The sequence below is a fragment of the Chironomus tepperi genome, unplaced genomic scaffold (assembly GCF_022539635.2).
Source record: "Chironomus tepperi strain 1889 unplaced genomic scaffold, CSIRO-AGI_Ctep_v1 contig_244, whole genome shotgun sequence".
Lineage (NCBI taxonomy): Eukaryota > Metazoa > Arthropoda > Insecta > Diptera > Chironomidae > Chironomus > Chironomus tepperi.
In genome coordinates, this window is record NW_027226366.1 from 3,094,440 (window position 1) to 3,114,509 (window position 20,070).

A 20,070-nucleotide genomic window follows, 5' to 3' on the forward strand; every position below is an offset into this window, starting at 1 on the left:
GAGCAAAAATGCGTCATGTTTATCCACTTATGGTAAATTTATTTCTCCCTCTCAAAAGTTGAAGTAAAGAAACAAAAAAAATGATAGATTAATTAGAAGGTGTGAATGAACCAGACAAGCTTAAAGATTGTATCCACTCAACACATGAAGGCAAACAAAATGAGACAAGAAGAAAATTTATTTTGACAGATGTAATCAATTTAAGCTTAAATAATCAAAGGCAGTAAATATTTTTTTTTGTGTGTGACTCTGTGCTGAATGTGTCATTTAAATTATATATTTTTTTAAGCAAATTCCTCGCTCATATTTGGGGTCGATTAGTTATGACGTCAGACATATGTTTAGGTTTTTGTTTGAATTTATTGAGGCATTTTCTCATTGGTTGAGGCATTGCGTTGCCTACCGCTCGATTAGCTGCTTTATTTTATTAAAAGGAGCACTCCAGAAAAGCACTTGGAAATAAAAATGGTATAAAATTTATCCTCAGGGCAGAAAAAATCTGGATTCAAGTCTTGTGCTTTTCGAGATTACTGATAATAATTTTGACGATCAATTTTGTTTGTTCAAAAAAGCTCAAAATTCAAATCTTTGTTTACAATTTAAATATTTTTTAGTTCTTAAAAATTTAGCCTTTCTAGACATAATTGCTTGTCATATTATCGATCTTTTGTTACTTTGTTGGCTTACAATTATGAATTCGTCAAATATTACGTAGTTTTTTAAGCAAAACTAATTTTATTTAATAATATAGATGTTTATTCTTTGAAGTTCTAATACAGACTAAATTTTTTATATGAAACGGGGTAAACAACTATGCTACATTCAATAAAATTCAAATTACAAATGACAGTTACAACAGCTTGATCTTATAAAATGTCCAAAAAGTGCTCAAATCTACATCTAGGCTACAATTTGCATTCAAATGGTCATCATTCATGCATTCCCCTATCCATAATGTTTGTTTTCGAAATATATGAGCTTTTACATACGGTGCCATTGATGTTTCAGAATTTCTCTTCTCATCACTTTGACATTTTTATAATTTTTTATTTTTTTTTTTCTTTCGTGAAAAATTGCTTTTAAGACGCCAATCGTTTTGACATTATAACGCATTTTCTCATCATCTGTACGTGATTTAATTGTGAACTTTATTATGACATGTTGAATATTAAATCACTCAGAGCCATTTCCAATGTTTATTTAATGAATTTTTATTGGAATATTAATAATGTCAATGTGACAACTTCCGAAATATTTATTAAATCGTGAATATACGACAGAGATTCACTGATATTTTATGAATCTTGAACTGTGTTGGAGATATAATTAATGAGGGAATTGAAAACGAGGGAAGTGAAGAATGAAATTAATTTTGCTGTGCTGAGTTCTGTGAAATTTGATTTTAAGATCAATTACATTAAACTGAAATGTTTTGAAAGAGATGGAAAGGTTCAATTGGGATCGTGCTTACTAGCTATATGCCTTTATGTATTAAGTATGTATATTGTCGGTTCAGATGATATGGTTAATCATTAGATAAAGGCTGACTGATGATTCTATTTGCAGAATTGGTAACAGAATTTGATGTTGGCGGATACAATATCCTTCTCCGAATGAGATAAAGGAAGAAGGCTTTGTAATGAAGCTTTGAAGGCTCTACAAAAGTTTACAGATTCAGCATCTTTTTGGGTTAATCTGGGTTAATGGAAGAACATTGAAGAAGCCCTAAAATGTCCGATGGCGAACCTTCCTGAGTGGCACGCTTAGGTGAACACGTTATGGTACCACTTTGCTTAATAGGATTGTCTAATAAGAAGCACAATGTAGCGAACCGCATTTTTCGCTGTAAAAATGGGTCAAAATCAACCGTCACGGTGACATCAGTGCAACATCTCGTGCTCCAGTTTATACGACGGTAACTACGTGTTGTGGTGTTCGGGATTAGTCTCTATTTCATAGCAAAATGGAAGCAACATCCCTGATCTCTTCCCTGATCACAACATTCCCAATATTGACCTGAATCAAAACAATATCAAACTTGTATTTCAAATACAACTCAATGAAACTCAAAATTCCTCAGGCAATAATAAAGAACAATTCAGCTTGTTTATCTATCTGAGTCGATGTACTAAAAAATGTTCTCGGTAATGTCTTGTACGTCAATACTTTATTGAATTCATAACAATTGATGTCAGAAAGTTTACCGATATAAAACAATAACAATGACTGCAATGCTACTGTTGATTTTAGTAAAAAAATTGAAAATTCACTTTCCGTTGGAATTTTTTGGTCAGAAAATCAAAAGAATGTAAAATATCCGACGACAAATCTAAATTTAGAGCTTCAAATCAATGTAGACTTGAATTGAACTCATCAATAAATCACCAGCAGCAATGAAATTCAAACAGCGCTTAAGATTATTGAAATCCTCCCATAAACCATCTTAATATTCCATCTGCATTTCATTCTTTTATTCTTTATTATCACAGACAAAATGACTAACACAGCACAATTGTTTATCGACGATAAAAATCATCGCTACCAGCAGGAAAAAGAGAAGTGAAGAAAATTGCGATTTATTTATTATTATTTTTTTGTTCTTTCGCAATTCAACATATGTAGATAGGAATGTATTCCTCTATCTCACCCACTATTGAAAGACGAGATATTTGTTAAACGTCAACCTCCTTTGTTTGGGTACTGTATATGAAACATGATAAAAATATTTAAACAGTCAAGTTTTCGAATGTATCGAGTGTGTTTGTGTCAGCAACAAGTGTGTATTGGTGTCTCACACATTTTTTTGCATATATGCGCTGTTGATGACGATGATGATAATGTTATATCGCACATTTCATATTAACAACAACAATAAATAACACATAAAAGCTGTACAAATGTATGTCACAGTCAATGATATATCATACATTCGACGTACATTTTTCATTTCATGAGCCCGCAAAAAAATTTATCAAATATTTTATCACAACTATATTTTTCTCTCTTATTTTTTTATTTTTTCTTGTTCGTGTCTGAAATGTGGGCAGAATTGAGTGTCAAGAAAAATTAAAGTTTCTTTCTACTCGTCATTGACAAGAATGCCGTCTCGAAAATTGAATAAATATGTTCGGGAAAAATAAAAAAACAAAAAAATTTAGTACGTGAATAATTTAACGTTTTCAGATTTTTGTTCAGTTTAATTGAGGAAAAATGTTCGAGAAAATTCTCTTTTTTGGAATCAGATTATTCAAAATTTTGGATGTCATGATGCGATTGGCATAAAGAGAAATTATTGGATAATCAGGAAAATTCGTAGTATAACCTCAAAAATGTTAATAAAGTTAATTGAAAACGCATTTCTAGTAGATTTATGTATTTTTAGTCTAAATGACAAGAAAGCTTAAGGGGAACTAAATAATTTAATTCATTCCTTGATATTGCATACCTCATGGGTCAATTGACACTGTCATTTCAGGCGCCAACTTATGTTACCTTACAAAACCACATTTTTACAATTTCGTGACAGATAAATCCTGAACCACTTGGATAACACCGAGTAGCATGAATGAAAAAGGCTCAGTCACGGAGTTCTTAAAACTCCGCCAAAGCTTTTAATAAAACTATATAAAGGCGCTTCCGTGTGACACTCATATGACTGTCAAAACTACGTGTGACATCCATAAAACTGTCATACTATATGTGACATCCATAAAACTGTCATACTATGTGTGACATCCATATGACTGTCCTACTACGTGTGACATTAATGTGGCTGTCATATTACGAGTGACATTCTAATGATTGTCAAACTACGTGTGACAACCATGTGACTTTCAAACTACATGTCGCTTCTACCTCTTTTCAATTAAAAAATTGTAGCAAATCCTTCTTCATGTGTGTCGCCCGGAAACATCAACTTTCCGTCATCCACATAACAACCAAATTCCCCATAAATGCTATATTTATATCTACAATATCCTGTTAAACATATCACAGTGAAATGAGCCTTTTCCGTTTAAATTTAATCAATATCATTCTGGATAGTTCTTCTGCCTTCAATAATTATGTTTCTATATAATATTTAAGTAGTTTAATCTCTAGGCATTATTGATAAAACGTGCCAATATCAGGTAAAATATATTATGAGGCTTCACATACTGCCCAATGCAAATAAAGATATATATTATAGACGTAAATCATGCATAGGCGGAACTCAGTTATATTCTTCTTGATTCGTTCAACAACATATAAAAAGAAACTTTGAAGGAACTCGAGAAATTTCATGAATCTGACATACCTGCTTATTCAACACATTAAAGAAGTCAAAAAGTCTTAGGAAAGGTATTTTTTAGGCAGTAAGCTTTATAATTTATGGTCGTTAATGAATTCAGAATACATTATTGTATCGTTAAAAGCCACTTTAATAGCTATCATAAAACAATTTCTCAAAATTCATTTAATTCTACCTTAATTTTCATGGAAATTTTACGTATTGAATTGAAAATTTAATACAATTATTTCAATTGGCTTATAAATTCAATGTAAAGGAAGTACCTTTCACTATTGAATGACAGAGATAAAGTGCAGTATAAGATTGAAACGGTAATAAGCTTCAAAAGCACTTTCTTTGGCTCATTTAGATTTCCTTTTTCTCTATCATGTAATTGGCATTTATTGAAGCATACGATATCGCTTTTCCAATATGGAAAATGAAAATGTCGATGTATTTTTTATTAGGATTTTTAATAATACTTCAAACGAAAATGTATACATACTCACTCACTCACAACATAGCATCACAAGCATTCATGCCATTATAGCTCATCTAATAAAAAGCGAGTGAGTTGGGTGTGAGGAAATGAAATGTGGAGGTGAATGTGAAAAAAAACCCTTTTTATTATTGATATTATGTTTTTTTTTGTTGCTATTGGAGCGCACATATGTAGACTCAGTGCAGTGAATTATGAAGGCTCCTTGAACGGAGTTTATTGATAAAAGAGGGATAAAAATTTTGTGTGGAAAACTCAAAATTTTCCTTTTTTATATATTTTTGGGAAATCCACAAATGATAGCAAATTTCTTATTAAATGTTATCGTTTTTATAGAAATGTCGGGCATCAAGATTGATCCACAGACACAAATAAAAAAGGATCTTTATGGCATAGATAAAAATATTCTACAGAACTACTTTGTATAAACAAAAATATACAAAATTGGAAATGCTTAATGAATTTTTGTTGTTTATTTCTCTTGATAATATCCAATAATTTCTCAGTAAATAGGTTTATGTCCAATTATTTTATCATAAAATATTCAAACACGCACTTTTTCTATGAAATTGATCTAAATGAGTAAATTATTGAATCGAATTCTATGTTTTTAATTGAATTTTGATCAAATTTACCTTGTCTGGTTGAATATTTAATTAATACTATGTAGACGCGATGGAATTTGCTTAATTTTGTTAAATAACTTGAATATTTGTGACTTTTGTTTACAAAAATTTCTGAGATGACTGAATTTTATTTCTAAGATGACAAAGTTTTATTTGAAATATTAAAATACGTTGGAAATTCTCTTTTGAAATTGACGAGTTTTATAGCGAATTTAAGCTTCAAACTTGTGGAATTCCATACAATATAGACATCATCATTTTCAATGATGTGATAATTTTACCAAACAAAAGTTAAATGGATGAAAAGAATCTGCTAGACTTGCCCATAAATCCTGCATTAAGAATCTCTTTTATACTTCTCTAAAAGCCTCTTTTGAAAAGGCTTTACAGAAGAAAAAGGCAAGAAATACGAGAAGAAAATACAAATAAATATATAAAGTTTTATTTTACTTACTTCCAATCGTAGCACGTCTGATGGATGATGGTATGATTGTAAAGTTATGAGTGATATGGCCAAATCCACTGACTGATACAATGGAATCCTTTTTCACGCAATCCTTCTTCACATCGGGTGTATTTTGTATGAATATTGTATGTTTTGTAAAGGCACACACAGCATGTTGGAGTGAATAGATGTAAAAAAATAAAGTAAAAAAGTAAAATCGGATTTAATTAAAATGTGGGAAAAAAGAGAGAAAAATGAAAAATCAGACATTTAATAATGGAAAATGTAAAGACCACATAAATGAATCTCCATCAAAATAGGTATTCAAACCGACTATGGTAAAAAATTAATTAGTGCACATTACATTTTCACATTGAAAATGTCTAGGTCGAATGAAAAGTTTATTTTTAGACAAAAAAAAAATGTTTATGCACATGAATTCCATTATTATAGGTATGAAATTTTTACAAAATATTTATGACAGTATTTATTTTCATTCAGTTAAATTCCTTTCTCTCAAACAATGAAACGAGAGTTAGAGCTTTAAATAAACAAATAAATTAAAAAACAGCTGTTTTTTGATGTTCATACATAGAAAAAAACATTTGTTTACTGTTCTTGATTTGTGTGGTTTCCTGAGCTTGAAGTTGATTCAGTTTTTGTATTGAGAATATGTCAACTGTCGTTTAATATTTAAATTGAATTTGCAATTTCAATTAGTTGATTTTCCGCTTTCATAGTTGAAGACCCCTTCATATGAATATTTTAGTTTGTTTCTGATCATGGAAGAATAAACATCGTTGTTGTTGAATTAAATTATTAATAAATAAGCATTTCTGACCATCTATCTCTTATTTGTGAGGACGAAGCTTCCATTTACTCTAAAACAGAGGTCAATATATTAACAATATTGTTTGAAATACTTTGTAAACAGCAAGATTTCCCACAATGTTGATATTGAATAAAATACCCTAAAAACCAGCTTGAAACACGTCAAACTTCACGTCGCGAAGCTAGTCGATGCTGTTCATATCACACCATCTCTCACTATTACCAAATTTACCCAAAATTTAATTTAATAATAGAAAAATTTAGTTTTTATACCAAAAATTCTGTGAAAATTCCATCCATAAACATTAAATTAACAAAACATTGAGCATAAAACCACTGCGAATTCTCGACAAAAAAATGCTGAGATACATAATATTAAAATATTCTGGGTACGTCAGTCGTAATAAATATTTTTTCTATTTTTTTCATACATATACCTGAATAATAAAGGAATTCATAAAAAAAAACCTGCATGAAGATAGAACATTCATATATGAACAAATATTCATACCGCATAATAAACAAAACAACAAAACTTCATCAACATACCTTATCCAAAGCATCCTTATTTGATGACTGTACTAAAATTTGGTTTGCAAGTGCTGTATTTGTCTCGTTATGAGCATCGATTTTATTACTATTTGTATCACTATTGTTGCTACAATATAAGCCACTATCTTTTCGATTATTGTTGTTATTCGACAATGATGATAGTATCGAGGGTGAACAGCCCATTACGATGTCACCATTAATCCTACGTGTATTTCTGTCTGTCTTGTTGTTATGATTGTTCCTTTTAATACTGCCACGACTGACTTTTTTTTTTTCAATTTTCAGTCAGCGGTTATACTCTGATGATGAAAAATTATTTCAACAACTTCCAGCTGCCATCATGTGATTATTATTTTTATTATTATTAAATTTTGTCGTTTTTCATCGCACTTAATGCGAATTGTTGCTTAAAAAACTTTTTCTCATATTTCTTTCTCTCACTCGAACAAGCTTATGAACTTAAATTTTTATATATTTCACAGAATAAATTACAAATAAATGTGTTAAGCCTGTCATTAAGCCTCTTTTTTTGTTGTTGTTGTTGTTGCGTTCTCTCGACGGACGTTGAGAAAAATATTTTACAAAATACAGTATGCTGGTGGTGGATATCCTATAGAAGAATCGGGAGGAGAGAAGATAAAAAGCATTTTTTAATTAAATTTATATGATCACTCTAATTGTAGTCTATAGAAGCATGAATTTGAAGAATGAAAAGTATTTTGGGGAAATTTTTTGTATTAAAACAGTGTTGTTTAAACCTTTTTTGTATCATGGCACACCTTGATGGTTGGTAACGACAATAACGTCACATGGTATGTGGTTCATGACATCTTAGTGTGCCGCGACACACAGTTTGAATCAGAGTTGAAAATTGGCCGACGGCAATCGATAAAAGTCAACCGAATGTCATCTACCATGGACAGTCAACCGACGGTGTCAGGTGTCACCTTCGACTCGCTGTTGTGGATGACACCTTTCATTGGTTGCTACCGGTGACCGCCATTGACTGTCGATTATAAAAGACAAAAAATGACCAAAGACAGCCGATTACCAACTCTGGCTCAAACAACACTGCATTAAATAAATATAAATGGGAAGGACTTTGTGCCTCAAAAAATGTATTTTTATTTATACAGCAACTCGACACACAAGAACAATATTTACTATTGTTTTCATCAATTAAAATACCAATGAATAAATATACCAAACTATACCAAAAATATACACAAGCAATTATTATTAAACAATGGAACCGCAAGCATAATTTGATTTCCAAAGTCACCAATAAGAATATCTTTAAAGTCAATGAGACGTCGGGTTGTCGGTACATTAAAGTTTGTTGCCGTTAGCAACAAATTGGTATGAATTTCTGTAAAAATATTTTTGTTATTAATCAATTCATGATTAACAATTAAAGGATCGAGTTTCAAAAGATTCAATTATAGAACTTAGAGATTATTATTGAGATATTTATTGATTTACTTATGAAGATGATGAGGAATACTAGAAATTTACATAATATTCGAGATGGAAGGATTAATTATTGTTTGTTTGAAAACTTAATGTTTCTGAGGAATAAATTGCGTTCCCAGAAGATAGATGAGTTGCCGGGTGTCACAAATGAAGCAGACTAAGCCAAATTACTTTGTTTAATCTCGAGCGACAGTCCAGATCGTGATCACTATCAGCCTTCACAATACCGTTAGAGTAACTTCGCGTTACATCGTTAATACGGCAACACCTGCCCTAATCTTTTGTTGTTCGGCAACATCAACCACATGAATGCAGCCAAGCTGAAGCTGCTTCCATTTGGTGTTGATAAAAGAGCTTTGGCGAAGCCTTTAAAAGCTTCGTGGTGGAGCTTCGTTCATTTATGTTCCTCAGAGCTGAATATTACAATTTATTATTCTGTTTATGATCTTGCTCGATACAATTTGACAGAATTAAGCTTTAGAATTCATCCATTTGGATTGTTTTTTCAATGAACATTTGTTCCGAAAAGCAAATGTGTTAAGTAAGACAACGGTACGTCGCCGTATTAAGGGTAAGATGCGGTTTTACCCTTACAACACCACGATAGCTGATACGCATTGTCCTACTCGGGTATAGAATCGCTTTTGCAAAGCTTAAAGCTAATCAAACCTGATAACTTAGCAATCATCAAAAGCAGTACTTAACGATTGAAGGATAGTAAACCCGTATAAAAATCAAATTTCAAAGCCTTCTAAAATTCATTTCTACCTGACATTTATCAAATTCATTTCTTTTCAATTTATGAATGTGCATATTCATACTCGATTGAAAACTAAACATCGACAAATCACATGTGCCAATTTTTCAACTCGTTTCCATATCACATGTTGTTCATATTTATGACAGGCGCAATGAAATCAAACGATTAATTCAGTTCTTTTTTTTGTGTGTGCAAATTCGATGATTACTTTGCCCGAATATTTTATATGTACATAGAGTTGTATTTTATGTTAGATGTGAGTAATTAAAAGATTTAATACTACAAAGTACATACTAAACGAGACTGTTATTAAATATACATAGTATGGCTATATCATCCACATCATTACCATCATTACTACGATGTGGTTCAGACAGAATTTTCTATGGGGCATTATTATTATTATTTCACATAAGAGCTTTATGACGTCTACCGCCATATTCATACATATATGTTATTAAAGTCAGCTTTTGGCTTTTTTTGATGATTTTTCAGCTGACTGAGATGAAAAAACATTTCCATACCACACAACGTGAGGTTTGATGGTGAAAAAAGGTAAGAAACTTTTTTATCCATTTTTTAACAGCGGTCATGGACCGAGAATTAGAGGGATGAGAAGTGTTTGTAGAAGAAATTAGCAAAAAGTTTAAAAATCATGTACTTATTTTCTATCGAGCTGTTACCCTTTGGTTAATGTTCATTGTTCTCAAAGACAAACTTTTCACTTTGTGTAAATAATCAGAAAGTTATACTTGAAAAATCCAATGAATCTATGGCTTTATACAACATCAATAGTTTGTGCTGTAAACTATTTCTTTTGTTCTTTTTTTGGTTTCCCAACACCAAAAGTACGATAAATTTTTCTTGTTATCCTTCTTCTTTGCTTACAAATTTATTGAAGTGTTTACGTATTTTACAATATTTCTTCAAGTACTTCTGATCATAAATGTTTGAATTAACGACTTTTGAATTTTTGAATTTTTCTCTGTAAATATTTTGGTTAATTTTGTTTGTTTACAGGAAATATTTTTGGATTAAAAAGAGATTAATCAATAATTTACGCCAATTTTAATAGAAATTATTGCGCACAGGCAAACATTGGTGAGTTTATTTCATAAATCTACTAAATTTAATAATGTAAAAGGTGAAACAAATGAAAAATTTTATGCATTTAAATAACATTTTCATTTCAATTTTTCAGAGAATTTTTCTACATTTCCCTCAATTAAAAAGGCATCTCTACATTTCCCGTTGTTAATAACACGAATAAAGAGTCCTTTATGATTGTACACATACTGCCAAGGTTTCAATTGTTTCCTGCTGTATTCATACACATTCCAACAAATGAAATGGACATGAAACAAGAAGAAAAATTAGATTACATCCAACATAGCAGCAATTATCATTTGCCGCTCCGCTCTTTTTTCTGATTTAATTGGATGGAATCAAGGCAAAAACAAAATTTACTGTTTATATCATTGATGTAAATAATTTTCATTTTTATTTTATTTCAGATTCCGCTTCTGTGTCTCATAAAATGAAATTTAGAATCTCTCTTTTGTGAATGATACTTGAAAAATGCTGTAAGCAATTTGATGTTACTGATACAGTTGAACTGACGAAAATAATATTTTTTCAATTTTTCCATCTTCTTTCTCTCGTGTCTTGAAGAGAAAATCTGTTGTTTTTCTATATATAAGTAGACACAATTTTCATATTTTTTAAAGACCATCCACAAATTGATGTGTAGCGGAAATATCTTCACGTTCATAGACGTTTCATCATGCCAGAAATTTAATTTGAAAAATATATGTCGCATGAGATACAATCAAAGATCTCTAAATCACATTATTATATAAATGAGATTAAAAACTCGCCTTCATGTTGTCTATAATTACGTGAAGGAGGCGGAAAATTTAATACGGGAATTGAGTGGGGAAAATTGCTTATGTGATGATATTCATAGCGCATATAGTGCTGTCCAATGTGATGAAGTGTACCGAGCAGCTTATCATTATTAAATGGCAGTCTTTTGGACACTTACTCGGTATTGGTAATTTGCAGACGAAAGAGCTAGCTTCAGACGCCATTTAATAGAGGCCATGGATGACAATTGATCTGTACAGCCAGCAAAGCAAGTATGTAAGAGTTTGTTTTTGCAGACATAAACATAACCCAATTATCTAATTTGTTGTCATTCCATCCTATTACAATCCCAATAACCAGCAAAGTCCATAAACAGCTCGGGAACACAACCTTCACATGAAATTTAATTCTAGTCTCATGTTCAGTCGCATCCCAACTCACCAACACACGGTAAAATCCTTTAGGATTTAGTTTCTCTGGTAATAAATTTATAACCAAGAACATGAGCAATATTATGTAGGATAAGTATCAACCAAGTTTTAGTAAACATGTGGTTGTTGATTGTGTATGGAGTTAATTATCCATACGACAATAATAACTTGCACGCAAATAAAAGAACAGGTGAGAACTGAAATAAAAAGTTGGCAAACAACCATGAATTTACGATGGTTTTTTGCTGGGATGAATCAACAGATGGGAGTTGAAATGTGGAGGGGATGAGATTAAATGTGTTTTGGGGTGGAATTCTTGATTTGAATTTTAAAGCAGATTAATTTGGCTTCCTAAGATTTAGAAAAATCTCAGTAATCTTTGAAAAAAGACAAAATGTGAACAGAAGTCCCTCAACATCCAAGAAACAATATTATAACCGTGACGCATAAGATGCGGGAAATGAAAAATGTGTGTAAATTAGTGCTGCATGATGAATATGTCGTAAAAAAAGTCTCTGGCTCAAAATTCAAAATCACAAAAAATTTCGTAAGTTAAAAAATCTTTGATGTATAAATTAATTAAAACAAGACTTAAACAGGTAATTTATTTTAAGGCATTGTGGAATAAGAAGCCAAGCACTTTGAATTTTATTAATGTCTTCTTCATCCACCACTCAGTTTCAAATTTCTATAAAGAAAAAAGTTTTGCTTTTTACGTTTTGCTAGATTACTTTTAGATGTAATTCAAAAAAAAAAATCTTATTTTTCCAGATTGGATATGACGATAACGAATTTATTCCCAAACAACAGCGATGTAAAAGTAACAGAAAAGACGAATTCGCGTCTCAAAAGTAATATCATGTCCAATGGGATTTCTAGCTACCTTAAAGCAATTTCATTTTAAGAATAGAATTATATTTAATCAATACTATATTTTAACGGAAATGCAATTTCCTGTGAAAGAAAATTTTACTTGAAACTCAAAATGTAAAGTTCGTGTTTCTGATAAAAAAAATAAAATAAAGAAAGTTATGCACAGTATGCTAGCTGTTGCTGCCACTTTTAGATTGAATTTTAAAGTATAACAAATATAGCATTACAAGACGGATTTGTAGGGTGGATGAATAATTCATTCAAAATCTGTTATTCAGGTGATTTGAGCGACTTTCAAATTTAACGGAAATTTCGAATTTAAAAATTTTGCATCTTCTTAAAAACTTTAGCATCAATTAGAGAAAAAAGCAATTTTCAACAAATCTGCAGATTAAAACAAAATCAAGGATATTTAAGGCACAACAAACTGCCAAACAGCAACAGAGCTTATCAAAACGAAGAACTGTACGAAACAAAAAGCACCTCAATCTAAAAAATGGATGAATTGACAACATTTTCGTATAAAAAGAAGGTAAAGAACTCATGCTAAGCAACCAACAAAGCTTTTCACTTTTATGCTTTATTTTTTCCATCATAGACACTCTTCTGAACGAGAAAAATTTGCTTCAGCAATAATAAAAGCCGCAAAACGTTGCTTAAGGATTATACGTGTCTTTAAAAACATTTTTAAACTAGTCATTTTTCCAAAAAGAGGAAGGAAGCAAAAATTTAAAGCTTCACTTTCATTTATGGATACATAATCCTGCCTGCTATCTGGTTACAGAAAGATAATAATGAAATGAATCATTTCCGAAAGTGACAATTAAAAATTTTCCTCAACAGTCGAGTAATATAAAATTAAAAATAAATAATCCCAAGATATTTCGTAGAACTTCAAAGTGATCTTAATGTTAATATTTATGGAAAGCGACCTAAGATATTTCATTGTTGACAGAATTTATCATTAGGCGTGCCTTGTAAATAAAAAAGTCATGATTTCATGTTCTTTGGTTCCACTCTGTTCATTTTCAAAGCAATAACAATTTCTCTGGCTTCAGCCTTTTGGCAATTGTTTGACTTTCTTTTTAAGCAATTACATAATTTTTAAAAAATTTATTAAACATTGTTAACATTTATTATTCAGGAAAATTGGAAGGTAAGTGGTCGTTCATAAATGACATCTAGCTATTAATGTGCTACTTTAGTTATCTTCCGGTCTCACTACAGGAAGTGAAGCAAAGAGCTTGGCAAGACATGCGTGAGAATGGGAAAAGGAAGGAATGTTGGATCGGTCACACTTTAAAGCTTGAAACAGATATTATTTTGGAATGTAAAAGGCAAATGGAGAGTTAGCAGAAGGAAAATCACTAGGAGCTCAACCGTAGAGAAAGATTCATGGTAATCTATAAAGTAAAGGAGCTGTTTTAGACAAGAACAGAAGTCTTACAGATGTCCTACGATTCACAGTCATCGGATTTTCGGAGAAACCGAAGCCCGACTCATAAGCTGACCAAATGTCAAGTTAATAGCTTTTCTTGGAATCTTCTAATACCGCTAAGAATACCACCAGCGTCCGAGCTTTGTGGCTAGATAAGTACGTTGAAGGATAGAGGAAAAGACTATCTAAACCACCTTGGCGGAAGGGCGGCAACCCCACAATCACACTGGAGACGGTAAGCTTAAAAACCGACAATTTCTTAAATCAAGTTTTACAAAGTAAGCAATATAAGGTAACAGATTAAGATTCACAGTGTATTATGATTAGGAACTAAACACCACTTGAGATTGAAGGAACAGATTTAGTGTACCGCATGATTTTAAGTACCACTGAGATATTGAGAAAAGGTATGAATCATAAACTATTATGACACTCCAAATTCCTTATAGGCGTCATTTATGAACTACTCTAAAGAAAAATGAATCCAATAATTTTTTACATCACACAAAAATTTTTCATTCCACTCGAATGAATTTCTCCTCATTTTTATACTTCCAAATTAACCTTGAAAATTACATCTTAAATCTTATTAGGAGTGAAGAGAAAATAAAGAAAATTATAATGTAATTTAGAGAAGGTATGTACAGACAGGTAAGCACCCAGAGCTTATTATTTCAGTTGCTATAGTCCTTTTGGGTGCCTTATGAAGCACAAAATGAAATAAATTAGCAAAGAAAAAGTTTTAACACAGTTGCAACAAGCTTCCTTACTTTTTATTATTCGAACATTTTTTCTCATCAAATTTTAGAATATGAAAAATGAACTTTTTGGACATGAGATTCTTTTGAGGATATTCGAAACGCATTTTTGCCGTTAGCAAGGTTATCAACAAGGACATGACGACGTCCACATCTTCAAGGAAGATTAATCTTCATAAGAAAATTTACATTAGCTCAAGATCTGTCAATCAATTCAAACAAAAACATCGTTGCTGGTACCGAGAAATCTAAATAACCTGCGGAAAATCGTCAATTTCATGGAACATCAAAGGTATTAATGATTCAATATTTAAATCTCCATGACCAACGTCTAATTCAATTAGAGCTTTCAATTGAAAAACAAGAAGACAATTCATCAGAAATCAATGAACAAAGACGGAAATTTTAAAAGCTTTATTCTACTTCCTTCAATTATTTTTAATACAAAAAAATAGAGACTTTTCACCACTGAGTTATTTTTTTACGTCAGTTGTTCTATTTTGGTTTGCTGAGGCGTATCAAAAAGACCACGAACAAAGTAAATTAAAAGTGAATATTTTTCGTCAACCTCCTACATTTTATGGAAAGATTTGTTGAATATACAGCTCAGGAATGGAATTATTTTTAAGAAAAGGAATTTTGATATAAGAGGACTGAGACTGCTTACTTGACACTTGTTGAGGTGTTACAGTAACAAAAATCATTAGAACAGGAATGCATCCTAGGTGAGGATTTTTGTGGAAAACCCGCACTTCTCCCTACACTATGGGGCAAAATGAAAAAAAAAGGGACATTCACTTTGTTTTTTGGACTTTTTCGAATTACAGCTAGTGGGTATTATTTTCTTGTAGTACATATAGCAATAGACTTGCATGCCAAATTTCAGGTCATTTGGTGCTGTTTGGTCGATTCTGGAGCTGTTTAAAGTTGAAAAGTAGTGAAAAAACAGATTTTTTCACATCCTGTTTGACTCGGGAAATTCCATATTTAATTAAAAGATATTGAAAAACGGTTTTCGGTTCCTAATTGTACTATATAAGAGCTTTAATTTCATACTTTGGAAAGTTTATATATACTGGGTTTTAGTGGCAGGGCTTTAGAAAATGTATGAAAATACCAGGAAAAAAAGCTTCAGGCGACCGGAACTAACATTTTTAGGTCGATTTCCCCCATACGGAGCTATACTAGCTTAAAGTACTTACTTTCTAGTTTTCAAAACCGTTAAAACCTTTACAATAAGTACTGGGGAGCAAAAGTTATTGCATTTTAAGTTTTGGACGAATTTTTTCTCAAAACTAATATTTCTGAGATAAATTTAGAAAATATATGTTGAAAATAGTTTTTTTATATTTTTGTATGCATTTAGCCATTTAAGAACGATTAGTGAAGAAATTTTTACAAAAAGTTCAAAATTCACCGAGATAGGGGTACATATGCTATTTGACGACCTGACCCTTTTTCTCATCACTCAAACTGCTATAACTTTTACATGACTAAATATTTTCAGTTCTGTTTCTTGTTTAGTATAGCTTGTTATAATACCTTTCCAACAATATATAATACTTAATAGTTGGAAGTACTTTGGTCGTGAAAACGGACCCTGTTTGTGACTGACCCTTTACAAAGAAATTTTTAAAAATTCATTTCTAAAACTACCACTTAGAAAATAAATAATACAATGTTTTTGTGTTTTTCATGTCAAAATATGATAATTATAAATCTCAAAACACAAAAAATCTCATTTTGTAAACTTTTGACAGCTTTAGGGGCCTTCATAGGTAATACTCAGGTAGTCTCTCAATTCTCAGATATGAAACATTTTTATTGACTTTTTTTGATTGATATCGAATATTTACACTTATTTTGTGCAAAATATATCAATTTTAAAAAGTGTGGGTCAAAAAAAAAGTGATTTTTGACTATTTTATTAAAAACAGGCTTGGGTAGGCCACATTTAAGGCACTCCAGTAGCTGCTATGATTAAGTTCTATACATGTATTATACATATTTATTAAGGTATTAGTAGTATCTAGTAATAACAGAAAACAGAATCCGAAAATATTGGTTCTACAAAAAGTTATAGTCATTTGAGTGGCCAAAAAGGTGCTCAGGAGGGCAACCAGCATAGGCAAAAATTCAAAAATTTAATGAAATTCTTGAAGTTTTTTGAATAAAAACTACTTTAATGTCATAATACTTCAAAATTTTGCATTTTTTGTCAAAATATAAGTAAAATTTTGAATTTTTGTGTTTTTGCCTATGCTGGTTGCCCTCCTGAGCACTTTTTTGGCCACTCAAATGACTATAACTTTTTGTAGAACCAATATTTTCGGATTCTGTTTTCTGTTATTACTAGATACTACTAATACCTTAATAAATATGTATAATACATGTATAGAACTTAATCATAGCAGCTACTGGAGTGCCTTAAATGTGGCCTACCCAAGCCTGTTTTTAATAAAATAGTCAAAAATCACTTTTTGACCCACACTTTTTAAAATTGATATATTTTGCACAAAATAAGTGTAAATATTCGATATCAATCAAAAAAAGTCAATAAAAATGTTTCATATCTGAGAATTGAGAGACTACCTGAGTATTACCTATGAAGGCCCCTAAAGCTGTCAAAAGTTTACAAAATGAGATTTTTTGTGTTTTGAGATTTATAATTATCATATTTTGACATGAAAAACACAAAAACATTGTATTATTTATTTTCTAAGTGGTAGTTTTAGAAATGAATTTTTTAAAAATTTCTTTGTAAAGGGTCAGTCACAAACAGGGTCCGTTTTCACGACCAAGAGTACTTCCAACTATTAAGTATTATATATTGTTGGAAAGGTATTATAACAAGCTATACTAAACAAGAAACAGAACTGAAAAATATTTAGTCATGTAAAAGTTATAGCAGTTTGAGTGATGAGAAAAAGGGTCAAGTCGTCAAATAGCATATGTACCCCTATCTCGGTGAATTTTGAACTTTTTGTAAAAATTTCTTCACTAATCGTTCTTAAATGGCTAAATGCATACAAAAATATAAAAAAACTATTTTTAACATATATTTTCTAAATTTATCTCAGAAATATTAGTTTTGAGAAAAAAATTCGTCCAAAACTTAAAATGCAATAACTTTTGCTCCCCAGTACTTATTGTAAAGGTTTTAACGGTTTTGAAAACTAGAAAGTAAGTACTTTAAGCTAGTATAGCTCCGTATGGGGGAAATCGACCTAAAAATGTTAGTTCCGGTCGCCTGAAGCTTTTTTTCCTGGTATTTTCATACATTTTCTAAAGCCCTGCCACTAAAACCCAGTATATATAAACTTTCCAAAGTATGAAATTAAAGCTCTTATATAGTACAATTAGGAACCGAAAACCGTTTTTCAATATCTTTTAATTAAATATGGAATTTCCCGAGTCAAACAGGATGTGAAAAAATCTGTTTTTTCACTACTTTTCAACTTTAAACAGCTCCAGAATCGACCAAACAGCACCAAATGACCTGAAATTTGGCATGCAAGTCTATTGCTATATGTACTACAAGAAAATAATACCCACTAGCTGTAATTCGAAAAAGTCCAAAAAACAAAGTGAATGTCCCTTTTTTTTTCATTTTGCCCCATAGTGCCCTACGAAAAATCCATACTTCCTATTTCTTCAAAAATTTCTCAAAACCGTAACTCATTGTCCTTAGATTTTCTGCTTACCTAAAGCAAAATCAAAGAGCTTTGAACTCATGAAGGGCTCATTATGTTTTCCTGATCTTTTCCTTTGTGTTCTTGTCCTGTAAAGGCTTTTCCATGCGTTCAGATTATAATTCTTATCAATCTTTCTCAAAAGAGTTGCACTATCCTTTCTTGTGTTCTTGTTTCAAACAATGCGATGATATTACCGTCTTTTCTGGCTGCTTTGACTAAAGTACCTGCTTGTACCCTTTATCCCTTGTCTCAATTCTGTCTTCTTGTTTGTCCGAATTAGTTTCCTTCTCAATTAGCACACTAAAAAGCTTCATTTATTCTAAAAATTCTCCTAAATATGATCTACCCCTAAACCTCCAGAATTAATGCAATATTTTTCTTAACATCCCAATTTCTATTCCCGATACAAATTGTTTTCTTTTCCAAATGTTGTATACATGCCAAGAAAAACATTTCCATTCAGATTAATCCACTGATGTCTCAAGAAAAATTCATCAAAAAAAATGTTTTCAATTCATCTCGTTTCCCGTCGAATAACATAAGAACAACTACATGCTTCCAGCATTTGCCAATTCTTTTCATATCAGACACAAAATAAGCAAAAAGATTCCCATTTCATCTTGAATATGCATAAACATTGTCTCAGCTTAAAAAATACTTTACAATTTGTTATTTTGTTTCATTCTCAATTTCAAATGCTTGCAAAAACAAGTGTTGTGGATTGTTGATGTGCTCATCATTGGGATTTTTCTCCGCTTCAAAACAGGTTGTCGGAAGAGTCCGACAAGGCGGAAAAGAAAATCCAACTATTATTGTGAACAAACTTGAGATGAAAAAATGTATCAAAACATTTCGTCTGAATTATGAGAAAAGCCTCTTTAACTCCTCTCAATGATATGTGTCAGTGAATAAACGACAACCCTTTGACTCGCTCTACTCAAACGAGTGTGATATGTTGTGCTAAGGTGCTGTATTATTTACAGATCTGTGGATTTATACGAATGGTAAAAAAAGCACTTGAATCAGTAAGCTTGTGATTTCTTTTCCTTTTTCTTTGTAAAGATTCTTTTACATTTCTGTGTCTTTTCTTCAGTGTTGTTGATCTGGAAATCTAGTTACTTTATGGATACTCAGAAGGTGATGAAGTAGTCAGTGTGGCATCTTATAGTTGCATTTCTTGATGTTTTAAGAAATGTCGTAAATACAAGGATCTAACAAAAGACTGGACGAAACTATGAACAGAACCATATCTGAACGCAAAAGGAACTAAACAAGCAAAGATTAGTAAAACTACTAATGGATTTTCAAAGACAACTAACCCAAATGAACAATTTAATGATCCGGTTGACATTAGTCGTCGTTTCAACTATACCAATGCTCTCCAATCAAGATTATTCTTGGATGCCTGACCGTCTAGTCATGAATAAATCTTTCCTTTGATTAGATTAGTATTTGACGTTATCTGACCTATATTCAGCCACTCAAATAACAACACTGTTAATCTTTCTAAAATCATAACACAGCAAGCAAGCAAGCAGAATGTCAAAGGAATT

At 31.2% G+C, this 20,070-nt stretch overlaps 1 protein-coding gene across 2 annotated transcripts in view; it reads right to left on the reverse strand.

The window, feature by feature from the left end:
* The window catches only part of Pde8 (phosphodiesterase 8), a 76,357-nt gene that overhangs the window by 37,300 nt on the left and 18,987 nt on the right, over positions 1-20,070 (reverse strand). Inside the window, exons 2-3 of one of the 2 annotated variants that reach the window (XM_070641470.1) lie at positions 7,221-7,833; positions 5,850-5,952 (exon numbers count right to left, since the gene is read on the reverse strand). In XM_070641470.1, coding sequence (XP_070497571.1) covers positions 5,850-5,952; positions 7,221-7,406 — 289 coding nt within the window. In that variant the 5' untranslated portion in view covers positions 7,407-7,833. Of the gene's footprint in view, positions 1-5,849; positions 5,956-7,220; positions 7,834-20,070 lie in introns of both variants that reach the window. The other variant, XM_070641469.1, reaches the window with a different exon arrangement.